Source organism: Choristoneura fumiferana, chromosome 8 (assembly GCF_025370935.1).
Source record: "Choristoneura fumiferana chromosome 8, NRCan_CFum_1, whole genome shotgun sequence".
Lineage (NCBI taxonomy): Eukaryota > Metazoa > Arthropoda > Insecta > Lepidoptera > Tortricidae > Choristoneura > Choristoneura fumiferana.
The window spans coordinates 11,267,688-11,288,624 of record NC_133479.1 but is presented as its reverse complement, the minus strand read 5'-3'; the positions used below and the strand labels follow the sequence as shown (position 1 = coordinate 11,288,624).

Sequence of the window (20,937 nt, the reverse complement as noted above, 5' to 3'; positions counted from 1 at the left end):
GATTGATTTGATATTTGGTACACACATTTAGTTTTGATGACAATACAATTTTATTATAAGTTTTCAGTATCATTCAATCAAATTAAAGAACTTGACTAGTAGACTATAGGCTACACTACGAAGTGCAAAATTCAAATTTCGTATCTTGCCATCCCACTGAGGCTAATATTATTTAATACGAGAGTACGGGACGGTACGATACGAACTTCGAATTTTATAGTAGCCCCCCCCCCCAGTACAGACCAAAAAAAAATTTGATCAAAGATGGCCGCCATCACAAAATGGCGGATTGGATTAAGTACTTACATAATTTCTTTTCAATCCCTTCATCATGAAAAGGTTTAACAAGCCGCACTAAGATTTTGAGTTATTATGTATCATACTTATTCGGATTTTTTTCGAAAAAACAAACAAATCTATTTGCCCAATAAGTTAATTACAGTCGAGTAGAGTTATTTATACCTACTTCTGAGCAAAAATTCAACAAAAACTATACCGATCTGAACACGCTTCTAAGCCGTCACAATAGTCGCGTTCACATATTTTTGATCAAATTTTTGCTCACCTGCATTTAATATCTGCCAAAGCGGAGCGTACAAAAATATCTGACACGTCCTACCGGCGCGGCCCTAAAAATAGAGTCGTATCAGATATTAATTATGCACGCTTTGTTGTGTCAGATATTGCCGATATTGGTGCTGGTGACGACTGTAGACTGGCAGCTTTTATTCTGAACTGAGCTGTCTGTCTGACGAAGTTAATGGAAATCAAGAAAAACACGGTGTATACATGTATACAGTTTTACTTTTAAAGCTTATTTAAATACGTATCTTCTCCAAAAAAACACGACTTAACAAGAAAAAAACCAGAACACAGCTCGGTCGCCCAGGTAGGTAATGCTATAAATTATGGACATCGGAAAAGCGCTTTTCTGTGGAATCTAATTTTGAGCTGTCATGTCAACCAACAATCAAGGAGGAAAACCTGATACGAACTGCTAGGTAGTTTCTAAAAATATTACTTGCGCTATCAGTAGAGTTGACCAAGTACAGTCGCCGTAAGATATTTCGGAGCGGCATGTGCCGCCTGCCGGGCACATGCACTCTATTATTCAGGTATTAGAGTTCACGTTTTGATATTTTTGATCACCTTGGCCGCTCCGAAATATCTTATGGCGGCTGTAGGTACATATACATACGTGTAGCAACTATGTGCATTTGTATGTAAATAGATAACATGCACACATACATGTTTTCTATTTAGGGTGTAGAAATATTATCAGACTATTACACAAAATTCGAACAAAGATCATCTTTAAGGTCAAGTTGTCGTACAGAGCGTTATCGCAATGTCATTCAGTCGTGTAGTGAATCTATCACATATTAGGTATGTATGTAATAGTATTGCTTCACTTAAGCTCCTATTATGATTGTGTCTTGGCTAGTGGGAGGACCATTAAAACCCATAGTACCTTTACTCTTTTAATGATATTAAAAATTATGTAGACATTATTTTGTGGTTATATAGAATAATTCAGTTTATACAATGTTGAAATGCTTGCACCAGCTGTTCAAGTTTTGTGATTGCCGATAAAACATTTTACTTAAAACAACAACAGCAATTTCGCAATGGCAATATTGCTGCAACCACAGAGCCTACCTTTCTTTCTCGTTAAACAAAAACATAAGCAAATATTCAGTACACAAAAGGGAGTGTTCATTAAAGAACATTTGTCTTCACATGACAATATAATTACGGTTATACTTATTTTGAATTATATCAATATATATATCTTGGTAATTGTTCAGAAAGAGGCATTTTGCGTGTTAGTTGTGTGAGTGTAATTTAAATTGTCATGTAAAAGCATTACCCATAGTTTGCTACCTTATAAGTTAGGTCATCACAAGGGTACAGTGTCAATGGTTCGAACAGTACAGGTGAGGCTGGTGCTGGAGCCAGGTGCTTCCCCACTCTGGGGGCCAGTCTCACGACCAATGTTCTGGAACAAAACATATAAATTGGATTGGGTTGTTTTTGCTTTTATAAAACAGGAAAACACTGAAAATAAGTCAAGAAAATTAAAAGCGAAAAGGACTTTTATAGATTAAGTTTAGTACCTTGACATGGATTTGATTCTTGAGCATTGCGGCACGGAGAATTAACATGGAAGTTCTTCTCTGGTATTCCTTTCCCATAGTGAGGCTCCTCTCAAATGTCGTGCTTCTCTGATCAACATCTTTTGCATATAGAATTTTATTGTGTGAATCAATGCGAGCCTGAATCTGACCATCCAGAATGAGCTGCATCAACTCATCTTCCAATGCTGTCACTGTGCGATTGAAGGCAGCAGCCATTAGGTGCATATCAGCTGACAAGTAAGGACTGAAATACTGAATAAGTGCTCTGTTGCGTATTTGCATGTACAAGGAATTTAAATGTGGGGCTAAATACATATCTAACAAAAGATTGTCCCTTATCTCATCCAGTAGCCTTAGGCAGGATGCATACTTCGATTCATAGAATTTAAATATTATGTCACGCAACTGCGGTTCTAGCTCTAAAAATAACTTAAAAGAACTGCTAACTATGACTTGCTTCTGAAGTTCAGAGCGATCAAAAGTGGCCAGGGCACAAAGCCCTCCATATATAGCAACATTGTTGCTGCTGAGAAGCTCAGGATAGTCGCAGTGGTCAATGCTTGCAGCCAGAAAGTGCTTGGCAGCAGATTTGTATTTTTTCGTAGCCAGTTCTGCTAGTCCTGCAGCACATTTTAAGCGTGTCAAAATGGTTTGGTTTGTGTCTTTACCAGGTGCTTCTGTGAAGTCAGGCGTGCTTTCAGCTTTTGATACATAATTAAGGACATGAGCCCAGTTTTGCAGGTATACTGACACCTTAACTACATTGAGGCACATCATTATGATGTGCTTGCCGCTTGTACAGTAATCCCTCGCTCTAGAGTAGCATTTGAGAGCACTTGTAAGGTCCCCACAATCAAGATAATGGTCCCCTAGATCATCATGCCCTCTCCTGATACTTTCTTTGATTGAATTAGTTTTGTAGTTTTTGAGGTCGGTATCTAATTTTTCCAACTTTATCGCAGCCTTCTTCGTCTTGGATTCTACCCATATGGTATCTAACACAGGGATGTCCTGAGAACCCATTTGCACAGCTATGTCAGGCAAGCCCGCACTGGCTACTGCTTCCGCAAGCTTCTTATGTAAGGACTGGTAGAGGCTTACATTGTAGGTTGTCATGACATAGGATATAGCCATTTTGAGGGATTCTAATCTCAGAGAAGGACAGTGATCTGCTACAAACATTAATCTGTACAACTTGGCAAAACCTGTATAAGCTGCTGAATAGGTCTCTAGGTCCAAGGTGGGATTTTCGACTACATAACACTCCGATTCATTATTTTCATTGTCTTCCAGTGGAACGTCCACCTGCATAGGTTCCGCGGCGTTCTGTAATAACAAGATTACGTTAATCATAACACCATTTGAACACAGTGATACAGTTCAGAAAGAGAAACAGCTTAGAATGAAATAGCTCACCATTTCGAACATTTTTAACGTGTAGTTATTTACGATAGTACGCGAATTCCACTGTCAACGCAGGAAACCAACCTAAAACACAACGTATTTCTTTATGTCTTGATCGTAACAATCTCGGATCTAGCGTTTAATTAATTTCTTAAAACACTCACTGCACTTAAACGATAGTGAAAACTATTTAACAGTAATAATTATTATGAAAATACCTTCAGTACGATTCTTATTTGCAGCGGCATTTTTCTTTTAATTTACCAGCGACAGCAAAGAGAATCTGTAACGGTTCGTTTACACGCACGCTTCAAATTCCCAGACACAGTTTGTTAAAAAAAACAAATTACTCATTCAGGCATAGAATACAATATTTTTATCAGATATTTCATAACAAAGCAATAATAAAAATAATAAAAAAATATCGATAATTTCAATAATTAGAACGTGTGAACGTAACTTTAACTCAACGTCCAACTCTATATCCGTTTGGGGCTACCATTCTGTGCTACCATTAACAAAAAAAGAAACCTTGAAGTTCGCGCGTTCATTTGAGTGCGTATTTTGTTTAAAATCATCAACTATTTGTTTACAATTAAAACGATTATTGTATAGGACTTAACTTATTAATAATTTGTTCTGAGTAATTATCGAAAAAGTGTGAGAAAAGTCAAAGTTAAAACCTTTCCGATTTAGATTTTTTTCCTTTGCCACGCGGAAGTTTACATATTTTATACCGTTTTTATACTATGAGACCCAAAATATGCCGAAAATAGTGTCGCTAACTTATTGCAATTAAGTTGATATAATGAGGGCTATCGTTTTTTGTCTCACTAGATGGCGCACTGTAGCGTGAGGTTTTTAAGTATGGCTTTCAAAGTCTGTTATTACGGGCGTGAAAACAAAGTTTAGATTAAAATCATATTTAATACAACTTAAAACCGTACCATAAAAATATCGAGCATGCCACAGTGTTGCATAGTCCCCGTTTTGTTCGGAAAAAAGGGAGGACAAAGGTTTCCGAAATATAAACTGTCTCAAAACACAGACATTCATTGCCCCGGAACGCATATTTGCCATAATTAATTTCAGATATTGCAAAATATTCACAAAATTATTCTAATTATAAATAAACCCGCGTAGCTCACCCAAAAACTATGAGATTTGACATTTCGGAGACCTCACGCTACACTAGCGCCTCTAGTGGCGAATTCATTCGCGATAGCCCTCATTAAAGAGAATGTATTTGATTTTTAAATTGACTTAAAAAAAGGAGGAGGTTCTCCCAATGAGGGCTATCGCGTATGAATTCGCCACTAGAGGCGCTAGTGTAGCGTGAGGTCTCCGAAATGTCAAATCTCATAGTTTAGTTGAGTGAGCTACGCGGGTTTATTTATAATTAGAATAATTTTGTGAATATTTTGCAATATCTGAAATTAATTGTGGCAAATATGCGTTCCGGGGCAATGAATGTCTGTGTTTTGAGACAGTTTTGTCTTTCGGAAACCTTTGTCTTCCCTTTTTTCCGAACAAAACGGGGACTATGCAACACTGTGGCATGCTCGATATTTTTATGGTACGGTTTTAAGGTGTATTAAATATGATTTTAATCTAAACTTTGTTTTCACGCCCGTAATAACAGACTGAAAGCCATACTTAAAAACCTCACGCACAGTGCGCCTAGCGAGACAAAAAGCGATAGCCTTCATTCGATCTGCACGACTTGATAATGATGTAGGTAATACGAATAACGAAATAACGAATTATCAAGTCGTGCATTATCGCACAGCATTATCGTCGCACATTTCAGCAGGGCTAAACTACGAAATTCGAAAATCAAAGTTCGTATCGTAACGTCCCTCTCACTCTCTTATTAAATAATAAGCGTCGGCGGGACGGTACGATACAAATTTCGAATTTCGTACCTACTAGCCCTACTGGTCGACAACTACTAACTTGGACGTGCATTAACCACACCCCTACTACGAGTAAGTAGGTGTAGGTGGGTCCTTATTCGAGCATTTATTTAATTTAATTTACGAGACGACATTTTTCTTGATATGGTAGAAGATTCTGTTAAATTTTCCAGGTTATCTATCTAGTAAAAGTACAGGACGTCGGAAAAATAATCGAAAATGTCATCAATTTTGACAGCCCATTCATATCATAACAAAATGTGACCACGAAGATTTGAGGCCGTTGAAAGGCTCGAATAATGACCTAGGTTGTGGGGACTGTAGCTAAGTAAGTAAGAGCTAGGTACATAGAATCTATGCGCGTGGCTTTAAACTTAATCAAATAAAAAACCAGCCAAGAGCATGCATGCATGAGTGCATGTTAGTCTCTAAAACTATTTTATAAGAAAATAATGTTTACACTTACTTCTGTTTGCTCTCCTTAAATAAATAAATAAAAGAGCGTGTCGGACACGCCCGAAATAGGGTTCCGTAGCCATTACGAAAACATTAAGTAATATTTTTCTAAGGATTTCGTATTTTTGCACGGAATCTTCCATAGTTAAGGTATATTTTATATCTTAGGCTGCTATTTACACTTAAAGTACTAATAATTCTCAAGCACACTTAACCGTTATAGTTTTCCTTGAAAGTTTGATATACTTACTACCATCCTGAATTTTTTCAATTTTTTCCACCCACCGGTTTAGATTTTAGAGGGGGGGGGGGGCGCTCGATTTTATATAAAATTTTTCACTTTCAAGTTGAATATTTCGCAAACACATCACTGAATCGAAAAATCGTCTTAGCAAACCCCTAATGGTTTTAAAAGACCTATCCAAGGATACCCCACACAGGGTAAGGGTAAGGGTTCAGGGTAAGGGTTGGATGATAAAAATAAATCACCCCCACTTTACGTGTATGGGGGGTATCCTAAAAAGAATTTGTTTTTAATTTTTTATTGTACTATTTTATCGGCATAGTTTACATATATATCCGTGCAAAATTACAACTTTCTAGCATTGATAGTTCCTGAGCAAAGCCGCGGACAGACAGACAGACAGACAGACAGACATGGCGAAACTATAAGGGTTCCGTTTTTGCCATTTTGGCTCCGCAACCCTAAAAAAGGATATTTCTTCAGTATCTTGTTTTATTCCTGTTATAATACCAAATACAAAGATAGATCCAGCCCCTTAGTACAGTCACCAGCACCAATATCTGACACAACAAGCGTGCATAAATATTTGATATGACTCTATTTCTAGACGTAAGGACGTAAGGACGTGTCAGATATTTTTGCATGCTCCGCTGTGGCAGATATTAATGCTGGTGACTGTACCACTACCATGAGTTTACAGTGACCGTTCGATAGCGACGGCATAAATTATTTTTATGGAGAATTGTACAGCGCCTCTATTGAATGTAAACTCATGGTAGTGGTACCTACAGGCCGTCGGGAGCAATCTGCGCTCCGGCACGTATACCTGACAATCGACTTATATAATCCAATTCTAGAAAACAATATAAAAATACTACTTATCATTATACATAACAAAGTCAACCTAACCTGCCAGGTGGTCAGTTTTACCACCTGCCAGCGGTATACAGCCTAGTAACTACAGTATCTACTGATGAGATGAACATGATCAATCAAGAAATATTTGTACAAAAAAAGTTCAAATGTTTTCCCTAAGGCGACTCATGCTCGACCGGTATTTAGGCATTATTTGTTGATATGCAGATCTAATAATATAAAATTCTCAGGTCAAAAATGTTTGTGACATACTCCTTCGAAACGGCTTGACCGATTTTTATGAAATTTTTTGTGCATATTCGGTAAGAATAAGATGTAAATTATTTTTCATACTTCTATGCGGACGGAGTCGCGGGTAACAGCTAGTATTATATAAAAGAAAGGGGTAGATTTTTTATTTTTTTTATTTTATTACTTAATGGATGTACGGATAGACCATACTTACCTAAGATAAAGATACATACCTACCTGTTATTATTTAGAACACACTTTAATATGAGCTCCAAGGCAAAAAGTTTGTTTGTACCTAAAGGAAAGAAGTTAGGTAGTTTTAAAATAAAGTCTAGTACGCATGCGTAGATAATTCGTGACATCGATTCACTGTCACGAGAAGTCCGTAGTTTCAGTTTCAGTGAATTACGAAAACAAGGATAAATAAATTTGGTAGAAGTACCTACCTACATTATAAATCTAAATTGTACTGTGAGCATGATACAGTATTTACTAGAAATAATATTCAAAGGAACGTACAAAGCATTTAACGAATATTTCCATAGCCGGGAAGTAAAAGAAAATGTTTGTTCACTGTGCAAGAGGAGGCTGAACGATGATTGTAAGTTATCGATAAACTCTATGTGTGTACCTAACTGCCACATTCTTAGTTTCGAGGAGATGTAGAGATAATTTTCAACTAGGGTTGCGCGGTAAATAGGCCTATTCAACTAAACTAAATAGGGTTAGAAACTGAACAACCACCACGTTATTCAGGTTCTTTTATTTTAAAAGTGTTTTTACACTTTTTTTTTAATTATAAATGTACTAGATACACCTCTTCAAAGCCGCGGTCTCCCGGTGGATGCAGACCGCTTCCAACCAAAGCAACTGGGGGTATATGGGTGAGGCCCTATGTCCAACAGTGGATGACCTACTGCTGTTATGATGATGAAATAAACTACACTAATTTACCTTGCGTCTCCACAAAGAAACGCAGCGGAGATGCAGGGTAAATTAAAGAAGTTCATATGGACCTCCACAAAGTACCTAACGCCTAGTGGCGTACCTAGGTAACCAAAGGCCCTGGGACAACAAATAAACTAGGGCCTCAACTAAACTAGGTATTTAAAATCGTTTGTTCCGTATTCGTCGTGTTTCGCGAATTCGACGCACTCTAGATTTGTCATTTATACTTTGTAAGTCAGAGTCCGAGGGGCCCCCTGAGCTTGGGGGCCCCGGGGCACCGCCCCGTCTAGCCCTTCGGTAGCTACTTACGCCACTGGTAACGCCTGAATCAATCAATTATTGGAATCAGAAATTATGGGCAGGGCAGTCGGCAGTTGCGGTTATATTGTAGTTGGAATGAAGCGTTTTCTAAATACTTAATATTATATATATATATATATATTTCTAGGTTCAAGGGTTTGGGCTGGGCTTTGATGAGCCAGTGATGAATGAATCAGGACTTGTATTTATTTATATATATATATAATATAATATATAAATATCACGGACAATTCACACCAATTGACCTAGTCCCAAAGTAAGCTTAGCAAAGCTTGTGTTATGGGTACTAAGCAACGGTAGATAGATACATACTTAAATACATATTAAACATCCAAGACCGAGCATTCGTATTTTTCATACAAATATCTGAATTCAAGCTTCGTAGTCAGGTTCTCTACTATAACTATATATATATATATAAATACAAGTCCCATATTAGCCCAGCCCAAACCCTTGAACCTAGAAAGCTGAAATTTTGCACAGAGGTTCCTTTTGTGACACATACGCGACGCGAGATAAGAAAGGATTTTTCGAAATTCATCCCCTGAGGGGGTGGAAAGGCGGGGGGGGGGGAGAACGTAAGTATGTAAAATAGTTATTTCTAAAGTTACGACTGCGAAATTTGGAAAAAACATTTTGCAAAAAATATAAGTGAACACGTATTTCGTCATTTTGTTTCACTGTTTTTGGAAGTTCTACCTCAGGTAAAAAGGGGGGAGGAAGTTAGTACGGAAACATGCTATTTTAATGTTATAATATGATGAATGTGCGTGTAGTTTTAAAGACAAAGGAAAGAATACAAATTTAATTGTTTTTGGAAACTATAGGGTGAAAAAGGGGGGAGGGTAGAAGAACACACTAATTTTAGAGTTAGTTTTATGTAATTTAATGAAAATTGAAGTGAAGAGAAATAAAAGAACACGTTTTAATCAACTCATGTCTTAAATTTACCTTTTTTTCATAATTCTACCGCTAAAGAGTTTAAAAGGGGAGTGGAAGTTTGCGTGAGAATTTTTTTATTTTTGAACTTATGATTTTGAAATTTAGTGAATAACTTAATAACTATAATTTTTAAAGTTCTATAATTTTTGCCTTCCATCGCTGCATGTGTTGAACTACAAAAAAATTGTAAGGTTTGAAGTTGGTACATTACATAATGCGTGTAAACATCCATGGTTTAATTGACGTAATATTCTCGATCAAAATAAATATTAGTTGATGTTGTAACAATGTATTAGAACATACCTAATTATGTATTGTTCATTATTGAACGTAGGATGGTCTAACATCAACAAGATAACTTGATAAATACGGTCACAAAGTCCACACAAAGTAACCTAGCTAACACGAACTTCCAAAACTGATAAACAAATGTAAGTACCTAAAGTTTCGCCTGGTAAATATAATTATTTATTACGCAATAATAGTAGTTTATTCATAAAGGGGAGTAATCTGTATACATACTTAGCGTCCAGTGCTGTTCCACGGCTGTCTTGCTGGATTTTGCTTTAAACTACATTTACCTACAAGAGTTTTTTTTTTGGTTTCCCGCCAAGCAACAACGAGCAACAACGCACACACAATAACGCGACCAGTAAGGTATTTATGCGCGTGTCAAAGCAAGAAAGTGTCCGGCATTTGAATTGAAATTTCGCGAAAATTTTGCAATAAATCCAGTACTTAATATTATGTAACACACACACACACACACACACACACACACACACACACACACACACACACACACACACACACACACACACACACACAGATGCCTCTGGAAACCTTGAAATATTTGGCAAATGCGGCTAATGCCTGTCTTGTAGTAACCTCAATACCATTAGTTATATATGTGATATCCTAATATTTGTGAGCACCTACCTCCTATAAATCAATAATAATTCCGATGAAGCTTAGCTTACAAATCGTTCAAGCTAGAGTAACAGTTTTACAGACTCGCTCACAAACTTTCGCATTTGTTGTATTAGTAGGACAGGTGATGTACGTAAGTATAATAGGATTAGCGGACTAAGATACTTACCTATTGTTCTGCCAATAAAATAATGGACAGTGAATCGTTACAATAATCACTAAGCGATATTATCATACGAGATATTATCAGTTTCCATCCAAGTGACAGGGAAAATGCAGTTTTTCCAGATCGAAAATTCCGTCGCAGATCGAAGTGTATTATTTGTGATGGTCACAGCGATTGTCTGATGTTTGTTATTGATAAGTTGAAAGTTTGCTATAAAATGTTGTAGGTGGCTGAATACCGGCTGAGATTGGCAGGACACCGTTCATGATGAAGGCTGTCTTGCTGTTGACTGTGGTATATTTCTTGCGGTGCGAAGGTGCTGTTCTAAGCAACGATGTGGTGGAGAGAGATGAAGCCGTGAACAATCGGCCCATCATTGGCGTGCTGTCACAGGAGCAGTCGTTTTATCTTCACGGCAAATATCCTGAGGAGAATTTTACCAGTTACATTGCTGCCTCCTATGTGAAAGACGTGGAGTCTGCTGGAGCCAGAGTTGTACCAATTATGTATGTTGCAATGACATTGATACATAGATAGGTATAATGACAATTAATTCAATAAATCAATACTGAAGCTGTTTTTACGTGTTTTTTCCAGGATCGGCAAAGATCGCTCTTACTACAAAGAAATTTTAAGCAAGCTGAACGGGTAAGTTCTTTACTTACGTCTTTTTGCTGCTTGCGTAAAAGATTGCGATGAATTGAGAACCTCCTCCTTTTTTTGAAGTCGGTTAAAATAAAAAGTGATACATTTGTCACAATCTAAAATTTTATGAGATTCGGATACGTATTGAGACTGAATGAAAAGTGTTAAGTAATATAACATTTTAAATTTTCGACTGTCCTTACTAATGCAACCATTTACCTTCATTGAGGAGAGTCATTTTCATTACTTAATATTTTTTTTGGTTGATGTTTCAGCGTGCTCATACCAGGTGGAGCGACGTATTTTAACCAATCTAATGGGTACGCCGATGCCGGCCAGCATATCTATGAGCTGGCAATGGAACTGAACGACGCCGGTGACTACTTCCCGATCTTCGGCACCTGCCTTGGCTTTGAGCTGCTCATCATATTGGCTTCGGGACGTGGGGAGAAAGAGAATAGGATTACTTGCTACTCTTTCGAAAATATACCTCTGCATTTCACTAGTGGTAAGTGGGTTAATCAAGAAAATGATGGGTGGACAGATAATAATTTAGATAAAGCAATTAATGCTAAAGGAGGTACAATAAGATGAAGAGATTTTGAAAAAATTGAATTTTCGTACGACATGTCGGTACAAAAAAAATTGTGTCATGTTACTAAACACGTAAGGGTCATTATAAATAGTAAACCTATGTGGCCAATAAATCGCCTCTGGGTTAGTAGGGTCAATCCACTGCTTTAATTGATATTGCAGTTAGTTATATTTTAGTAACGTACCTATATTATGTTTTCTGTACTGCTTACCTACTATGTGTTGGTGTTCAATAAAGAGTTATTGTATTGTATTTTTTAAATGCTACTTTGTCATCAGATTTCCGCAACAGCAAGATGTACAAGGAAGCCGATGATGACGTCATTGAACTGTTGGCCAATGAAGAAATCACAGTAAACGCTCATCAGTTCTGTATCGTGGACGAGGTCAGTCTATTTTTGGGTTTCCGTACCTGAGTTGGTGTCCCTTCGGAATCATACTTTAACAAATGCTTTACGATCGCGACAAAAGCTGACATCCTAGAATCATGATTCCGAAGAAGAAGTATGAGACCGCAAACTGCAAAACGCAACTGGTCAAGCGGGAGACCGCACGCAAGTAACGTCCTGGGTTCTATAAATTTACATGAGATACATTCGGAAGGTCGGCGGCAAGTACAGGAGGCGACGGCGAGCGATTGTGTCGCCACTATTTCCGCATATATTTCATACAAATTCAAAGAAACCAGTACTGAAGTATTTTAATTTTAACTAAGTGTACCTAACCTTTAAGTACTTTTTTTCCTGATTCTGGGTTCTTCATACTAAGAATCAAGATCACTATTGATTTTGACGAAAAAAAATGTCCCCAAATTTCCATACAATTTTACGTGTCCATTTTGTGACGACGATGAAAAAAAAACTGAAAAAAAAACATCGTTTTATTCGTCCTAATCCGTAATGCTAAATAATGAAAATAATGATTGTACGTAAAAAAAAAAACAAATCATACCTTAAGACTTTGATAATTTTGTTAAATGTAATGACAAATATGAAGGTAAACAGCTACCGAACGACTAATGATAATCCAGATTTATTATAATAATAATAATAAATTCATTTATTTCGGGCAACTTCGCCCATACAATAAATACCTTACAAAGTAACATACATATTTATAATCAATAATATTTAAAACTAATTTCGTGACAAAACCATAATTAAACATTTGTTCGTTTTTAAAGAATATAAAAGTCTTTCACGAATAATTATTGGAATAGACACATTAACTTATATATTAAGAAGAGTTCTATCAGACCACATTTTTAATTTTCATTATTTTTTTATGGAATAATCAAGAAAAACTAACAAAAATGCAACGTGGCCAGCTCAGCAGGTATAAACGCTCTTAATTGCAATTTCAGAATCTTAAGACCCACAACTTGACCCAAGACTGGCGGGTGACGGCGTACAGTGATGATGAACATGGTGTGCAATTTATTGCTAGCATCGAACACAAAAGGTAATCATGATTGTTTTACTTTCTCACATTAAATATTAAACCTATAAGGCCTTCTCTTTGAAATAAATAGGTGGAAGGCAAGGATCGAAACGCACCCTTTGCTCTTTCTGGCATACCTAATTACTAACAGGTATATCTTCTAGATTTTTCGCCAATCTTCTCTCTTGTTATGCACGCTTGTAGTATCAGGAAGTAATGAGCGAAATATGTTAAGTAAAATAAAAAAATAGGTATCATAGGATACGCAGCCACCATAACTATGTAAGGTAGCTAAATGACTTTGTTCACCTGTTTTTTTAAACGCGCCGTCGACGCGCGTTTGTATTGATATAAACGCGATACGCATGCGATGTATGCTGCTCTATGGAAAGAAAAACGCACTGTCAACGCGCGTCTCTTTATCGCATGTCGACGGCGCGTTTTAAACGCGGTGTGCAAAAGCTCTCCTAAGTGGTATGCATTTTCCTGGCCTAGTACATAAATACAATAATATAAGTAATTATTGTACACCACAATAGTAAGCGATACAGAAAACAAATAAATACCTAATGCAATTCAATACTATTGCTAATCGCTTTTATCTAATTTCCAAATGATAAATCACGACTTTTGATCAATTAGATGAAATTGTTTCGTTTGTCTCGTCACCGCTTAACACTTTCAATGCAGGCATTCCTATTTTTAACCCCCGACGCAAAAAGAGGGGTGGTATAAGTTTGACCGCTATATGTGTCTGTGTGTCTGTCTGTGGCATCGTAGGTCTTAAACGGGTGGACCGATTTGAATGCGGTTTGTTTTATTTGAAAGCAAGTTTTCTAGCGATGGTTCTTAGATATATTGTATCAAAATCGGTTCAGCCGTTTTTGAGATATTGAACTTTGAAGTGACGAAGTCGGTGGTTCTCCAACTTTTTTCAAACTTTGAGTGAACATGTATTTGAAACACCCACTCAGATCCTTAAAAACACATATAAGCGTTCATAGTGGTTCATAGTACTGTAGCAACTAGAGAGAAATATCGAATATTCAGCCAAGTTCTTGGCCGAAGTTTGAAATATTCAGCGCGACGAGAGATTGTGACTTGTCTCTTTGCAGCGTGTCTGTGGTGCGGAGGCACCTGCAAAGTAATTTAATGGTGTGCGTGAAGTTCCCAATCTGCACTGGACTCACGTGGGAACTATGACCCTCTCATTAGAGGAGGCTTGTGCCATGTTGTGGGACGTACCTAAATAGGCCTAACCTGTAACAGCTGTGTAATGATACCTACTAAAAACTAGTTTGTCTATTACAGGTACCCGTTCTATGGCGTCCAATTTCACCCCGAAAAGACGTTTGAATGGAAACTGTCAAAGCATTATCCGCATTCTAAGAATTTCGTCAAAGCGAACCACTACTTCATGGAGTTTTTCGTAGGGGAGTGCCGCAAGAACCATCATTCTTTCGTCAACGCTGCAGAAGAGAATCAATACGTCATCTACAACTATAAACCCTATTTCACGGGTCTGTTGGGTAGCAAGTACCAGCAGTGCTATCTCTTTGAACCGAGAGGTACTGTAACTAACAACTGAACTACTTATTTTAATTTCTCAAACTGAATATACAAACCATGTTAATTATATTTTGCAGCAAATGATTGCCGTTGTTTTCTTTTATATTAACTCGTACCAACACAACACACACAGCAACAGCTTAATAGTGATTAAATATATGTACGACATCTTAATATATTTACTGTTTTAAGCATTTTTTTCCAAACTAATCAAATGTCTATTTAATTTTCACCCCGTGCCCAAAAAATACAGCAATCTGAATGATTCATAGTAATACATTAAGTAACCTTATTATGACCTCGTATTAAATTACGTCATCGTCGTAGTAACGTTGAACACCGGAGGAAATTGTGTCTGATAAAACCGACTCCAAAAAATAAAAATAAAAATAATAACAAAAAATGAAACCGACTACAAAACTCTTGAAAATATTTTTCTAGGTACGTACTAGCTCGAAGTCGGTGCCTCAGCACGAGCCAGCAGGAGTGGAACAATAGTCGTCTACCTCACCTACATACTATTTTTTTTTTATTATTTTTTTGGAGTAGGTTTTACTTTTTTGTTAAAAAAATTCTTTTTTTCTCACTTTTTAGTGATTCGTAGGCAAAGTACAACAACGATTCCATTAAGCCCAAACACGACTTACTTACGTTGTTTTATAACAGAGTTCCGTTGACTACCTTCTGGCTTCAGCATCAGATCAGTTCGAAAGAATCATTAACTTAAAGCTTCTTCTTAGTCGCTTATCTAGGTATATTAATCATGATCGTTTATATACGAGCGAGCATTACTTAGCTTTGATGAGTTTCATTGGTCATCTACGGTCTTCTTCATCAGGTCCAGGTTACCAAATGATACTTTCTGAATGTAAATGCTCATTTTTATGCTATAATGCCAAAATCGCCATAGGTGTGCCTATAAAATTTGAGGTTTGCCCTCGATTTCCCTAGGATCCCATCATCAGATCTTAACTTGGTGACAATGGGACCACCTCAGAATAATACTCTTTCGAATAAAAAAATAATTTTGAAAATCGGTCCACAATTGACTGAGTAGGTAATCTGGTGAACATACATAAAAAAAATACAAACATTGGAACATAGAACCTCCTCCTTTTTTGAAGTCGGTTAAACATACGAGTAAACCTGTAAACTTTTATTCCTTTTATTCTTGTTTATTTTTTGGTTTAATTTAAAAGGTCTAGCTAATTGTAAGGTAACCTGTAGCTACCTTAAAAGTGAGGTATGAACCATTGACGATGGATTAACGGATTAAAACAGCAAATTTCCAGAAGGGTTTAATTTAATAATAAAGTAACGATAATGTTTACAATACATCTGACAGAGCAACTGGTATAACCAATTGCGCAGTCAGTAGAACGGAAGGAATTAAAAAAGAAGAACTGAAATTAAAGATAGAACGTGGCCTCGACCTAGCCAGCTGCCAGTTGCCAACGTGAACAAGACAACAGAGTACAAGACGTGAACTGACTGGATAGCCTTGTGGTTAGGGAATCTGAATATAAAGCTTGAGGTCCCGAGTTTGGTCAGATTCGGGTCAGATTCCGGGTTCGGGCAGATATTTATAAGAATAATGTTAAATAAAAAAATATCTTAGGACAATCGACACCAATTGACCTAGTTCCAAATTAAGCAAACCTTGTATTTATTATGGATACTAGGCAACGGATAAACATACTTAGATATATAGATAATTTAAACAGATATATAATGCACACTACTTACTTAAATACATGTTCAACGTCCAAGACCCAAGAACAAACAGTCGTATTTTTCATACAAGTATCTGCCCCGGATCGAATCCGGTACTCTAGGTTAGTAATCAGGTTCTCTAACCACTTGGCTAACCGGTCGTCATCGGTCGTTTGTTCTAAGTCTTGGACGTTTAATATATAAGTATGTACTTTTAACAGTTAGTAAACTTTCCTATTAGTATTAATTAGTATTTATTACGTTCTACAAACACAGATTAGGACTTATATAACATCGGTATTCTATTATCATCGATGTTGCCTTCATTTAACAGTATTTCAGAGTCCTTTGTAACATAATAATATGAAAACCATTATGAAACACACGTAAGTATATTTATTAAAATCCATGAGCCTAATTTCAGTACTTTTTTATGGTATAGTGGGAAAACGAGCAAACGGATTGCCTGATGGTAAACGATTACCGTCGCCCACGGACACCTGCAACACCAGAAGAGTCACAAGTGCGTTGCCGGCCTTTTAGGTAGAAGTACGCCCTTTTTTTTGAAAGCTTGAAGTTCATATCGGTCCGGGAATATCGCAAGCGATAGTTCATTCCAGAGCTTTACTTTTTGAGCTTTTTTTTACTCCGGGGAATACGTTATGTCGTCTGAATTGCCTGAGCCGATTGCGTAATGTGTTACGCTCATCTCATAGGAACATTAAGCAAATGAATTTGACATGCGTTGTGTGGACACATTGAGTGGATACGGGCAAGGCTGCTTATTCAGTGATGTCATAATCGGGGACTTCATACGCATAACGTTGCGTACCAGGTTTCTGATGAGTTGATGACTGCAAGTGACGTACCTAGTGATAACACGGACGTAGATTCTCTGATGTGGGTCCAATCCGGTCTAAGCATGTGTAAAAACTACAGTCCACGCTTTTGCCTGCTGAGAGCCTTGTGCGCAGAAATGGGCTCTATAAAAGGTGTTTTAAAATTAATCCAAAATATTTCAGGAATGAAATGAGTTTGTTTGGTTGATCCTTGATCGGTAATTCTGTAGGTATTCAAAATGAAGTAAAGGCGTGGCTACACTTTGAATGAAAAAAATTGCTGAAAACTCCGTGTTCCCCGTACATAACTATCTTACATAACCAGCACTGGTAAGGGGCAATTATTTCCTCAATAAACTAGGTCCTGGCGTTTCGTCTGCCGCTACCACGGGGCACTCGCTTCGTGCGTTGTGCGGTCGCTTCCCTTAAGTTGACGACAAAAGTGACCCATTATAGGATATATTTGGCCCTTTCCAGTGCTGGTTGTGTAAGATAGTTATATACCAGTAATAAAGTGAAAATCCTTTACAGGGGTAGGTACCCAAACAAAGGAATCCAACCCTCTGCTTAAATGTTTTGCATTAGATAATTCTTGCAAAAGCTGGAGTCCAAGACGCCAAACAGAAACCAAATTGACAACCTCTTCCTTTTTTGAAGTCGTATAAAAGGGTAAGTACAGTCAAGTGCAAAAATTAGTACCTATCAATTCGAACCACTCAAAAATATGTTACTGCGGCCTTATTGCGTCGGACTAAGAGTCTGTAGTACTTATTTTTGAAACTTTCAATAAGTTCATATGTTTACACTTGACTGTACACTAAGTATGCAATTACGACAAACAAGAGTCACGACCCATTCCATTGCGCTAATGCTAACTATGCGGGTAACTTTGTGGCGCCCAAAGTCGTTGTTTAGGGGCTTTTATTCAGGGTAATTGCTTAATGTTCTCAAATGTACCGACAAGTCCCCCGAGAGTCAATGAACTTTAAAGTGAGCAAAAGGAAGTAAAACGGGTCGGAAGAAATTTAATGAAATTAGTTCACGGGTTTGAAACTTTTAATAGGGATGTAACGATTCCGATTTAATCGGCAGGCTGATACCTATTATGAACATCGCCGATATCAAAAAGCTCGAATTAAACAAGGTCTAAAGAACTATTGGCGCAATGAGGAAAATATTTGTCTTATTAACTAATCTCAGTTGCCGCATAACTTGTTTTTACCCTACTGATCGAAAGAGGGTTATGTTTTTTGAGCGTATGTATGTACGAACGTACGTATTTATGTATGCAAGGTGTTAAATAAATAACTGAAAACATCAGACACCCCAAAATTTTTTGTTCTTTAGGTACCTTAAGTTAGTTGATTTCATTTATTTTCGAATACCTTCATTGTTTAAAAAAATAATATTCGTGTGTTTTGCTAGCTTGCCCTGGCCAACACAGGGTGTAGCAGGAAATAGCTAGGGCAGACCGAGGGTGCGGACGATGAGAATATTCTTTTTTGAAAAGTTTTATTAGTGATACCAACAAATATTTAGTATTTTAAAATCTCCTTTAAATTGGCATGTTATTCAGTTTATTGGCAACCAGACGGTAGAGTATTTTTTTTTCCACCATGAGAGCTGAAAGTTTGATCAATGTACAGTTGAATGTAGGTTGTACGCGGTTGAAACGTAAGTTTGCGATTTTTTTGTAATAAATCCAATATAGTATCCATAATATTCGGATAATATGACGTATTTTCGATTTAAAAAATGTAGAATAATGTCAGAAATGAAAAAGGATTGACATATATATTGGTTGTCAAATATTTATGGCTGATGGTTGTTGGTTTACGTTGGTTGATGGTTTAAAAATGCAATTGGGCCCGCTAGATGGCGCTGTTGTTGGTATGTTATCATAATTTAATTTGCTGTCGTATTTTTTGTGTATTTTTTTGTATAATTTGAATTTTACAGTGCATTGGGTTTACTGTAATGCTGTAATTTTTAATTGGCAAATAAATAAATAAAGAATTTCGGGCAAAGAAAAAGTCTGCCGGGTTCGCTAGTACATTGCAATACTGAGTGAATCGGAAGACGTGAGCAGGAGCAACCCTACACCCTTAGTAATTGAAAATGGATCGTTCACAATCACATTTGAGTAAAACCTACACACTTTTAATTGCCGTTACCTACTATTTATATACATAATGATACTGAGTAATTAATTTATACTTTTTGTTTTAAGCATTTAAAAATAATCTCACTGATACTGGTACGATATAATTATGTAGTAGCCTTAACTAATAATATATAATAAATGTTTATGTCTCCCGAATCACCTCTATTAAGGGGAGAAAGGGGTAATGGGGGTAACTTAAGCGGGACTTGAAATAATAGAATAAATAGAAAGAAAACCATTATTGCAATCACCTCGTAATAAATATAATAAAATAATAGCACAAAGGTAGTTTATTCCTAATTGATAATTCGTCATAATAGATATTATCTCTTATTAAGTATAATGAGGGATATTTGGAAATAATTTTTATTCGCATTGGTGATCACTTACCAAATAGTATCATTTATTAACATTGTAAATCTGTTTAAAAATATATACCTCGTTGAGTTTCTTGCCTGATTCTTCTCAATAGAGGTTTTCTTCAAACGGTGGTTTTATTTTGTAAGCCTAAATTTATTAAGGATATTTTGACTTTGACTTTGGCAATGGCGGTTAGTCCGTCTGCTCTGTACCTACTAAGGTCAATGTCGATCAGGGCTCCTGCTGAAAAAATATGCTTAACCGTGGTCTTTGACCTCCGCTTACGTGAGTACGCAATAGGGCACGAAAACACTGAGTGATTTGTCTGTCTGAGGCACAGTGACAACAAACTTGACTTACGGTACTTGGGTTGACTTACGTGCCATGGGTAATTTTGTTTAATTTTAGGTCGCTAAACCTCAATAATGTGGATGTGAGTCAACGAGGACTCCAAATAGCCTGGGGGATGTTTGAATGGTTTCATCAGGGGTTGTTAGGGCCGTCGCGCCCAGCAGGACGTCTCCCGTAAGCACGGTCACGGACACAAATACCGTCCTAAAATAACTCAATTTAACCACTGTGGTCTGGAATTGATGTTTTGTGGAAGAGTTATTTATTATGAAATGGAATGGATAACCGGTTTAGACAATAATGTAAAGCGTGATCATATAATTTAATATTGTTTACCCGTGATTTTGCACGCGTAAACCATTATATCCAGCAATTGAATTCAAATTTCGGAATTTCACTAAATTCCCTGAGAACTTCCGAAAATTAAATCTAGAGCGAACAGGTAGACAACAACAATAACAATAACAAGTAAACTATTTAATGACCTACCTATTGATTGCATTGGTGTTACATGCGAAGAGCGTTTTGATTTGAAAATTCTCCCAATAATACATTTAATGAGGGCTATCGCGTATGAATTCGCCGCTAGAGGCGCTAGTGTAGCGTGAGGTCTCTGAAATGTCAAATCTCATAATTTTTGGGCGAGCTACGCGGGTTTATTTAAAATTAGAATAATTTTGTGAATATTTC

General features: G+C 36.9%; 2 protein-coding genes across 8 annotated transcripts; one reads left to right on the top strand and one right to left on the bottom strand.

The window, feature by feature from the left end:
* The first annotated feature begins 586 nt into the window (after nt 1-586).
* Nucleotides 587-14,905, top strand: LOC141430478 (gamma-glutamyl hydrolase A-like). Of its 6 annotated transcripts, none has more exons than XM_074091195.1 (7): nt 587-889; nt 10,799-11,078; nt 11,170-11,220; nt 11,493-11,725; nt 12,091-12,197; nt 13,175-13,272; nt 14,563-14,905. In XM_074091195.1, the coding sequence occupies exons 2-7, from the start codon at nt 10,837-10,839 to the stop codon at nt 14,837-14,839; spliced, it is 1,008 nt and encodes a 335-aa protein (XP_073947296.1). In that variant the 5' UTR covers nt 587-889; nt 10,799-10,836; the 3' UTR covers nt 14,840-14,905. The 6 variants fall into 6 exon arrangements, with proteins under 6 accessions (XP_073947296.1, XP_073947292.1, XP_073947291.1 ...); XM_074091191.1 differs by lacking the exon at nt 587-889 and adding an exon at nt 908-1,386; XM_074091190.1 differs by lacking the exon at nt 587-889 and adding an exon at nt 7,545-7,866 and having other exon boundaries at nt 10,889-11,078.
* Nucleotides 1,469-3,867, bottom strand: CSN1b (COP9 signalosome subunit 1b). Of its 2 annotated transcripts, XM_074091187.1 has the most exons (4): nt 3,761-3,867; nt 3,555-3,626; nt 2,118-3,464; nt 1,469-1,999 (listed from the first exon to the last, which is right to left on the bottom strand). In XM_074091187.1, exons 2-4 carry the CDS (start codon nt 3,564-3,566, stop codon nt 1,901-1,903), a joined length of 1,458 nt encoding a protein of 485 aa, XP_073947288.1. In that variant the 5' UTR covers nt 3,567-3,626; nt 3,761-3,867; the 3' UTR covers nt 1,469-1,900. The 2 variants fall into 2 exon arrangements, with proteins under 2 accessions (XP_073947288.1, XP_073947290.1); XM_074091189.1 differs by lacking the exon at nt 3,761-3,867 and having other exon boundaries at nt 3,555-3,754.
* Nucleotides 14,906-20,937: the final 6,032 nt, after the last annotated feature.

Coding starts and splice junctions, on each gene's coding strand:
- CSN1b (XM_074091187.1), bottom strand. Junction 2,000..2,117: donor AGAATCAAATCCATGTCAAG/GTACTAAACTTA, acceptor GTTTTGTTCCAG/AACATTGGTCGTGAGACTGG.
- LOC141430478 (XM_074091190.1), top strand. CDS start 7,743: ATGATACAGTATTTACTAGAAATAATATTCAAAGGAACGTACAAAGCA. Junction 11,079..11,169: donor GCCAGAGTTGTACCAATTAT/GTATGTTGCAAT, acceptor TGTTTTTTCCAG/GATCGGCAAAGATCGCTCTT. Junction 11,726..12,090: donor ACCTCTGCATTTCACTAGTG/GTAAGTGGGTTA, acceptor CTTTGTCATCAG/ATTTCCGCAACAGCAAGATG.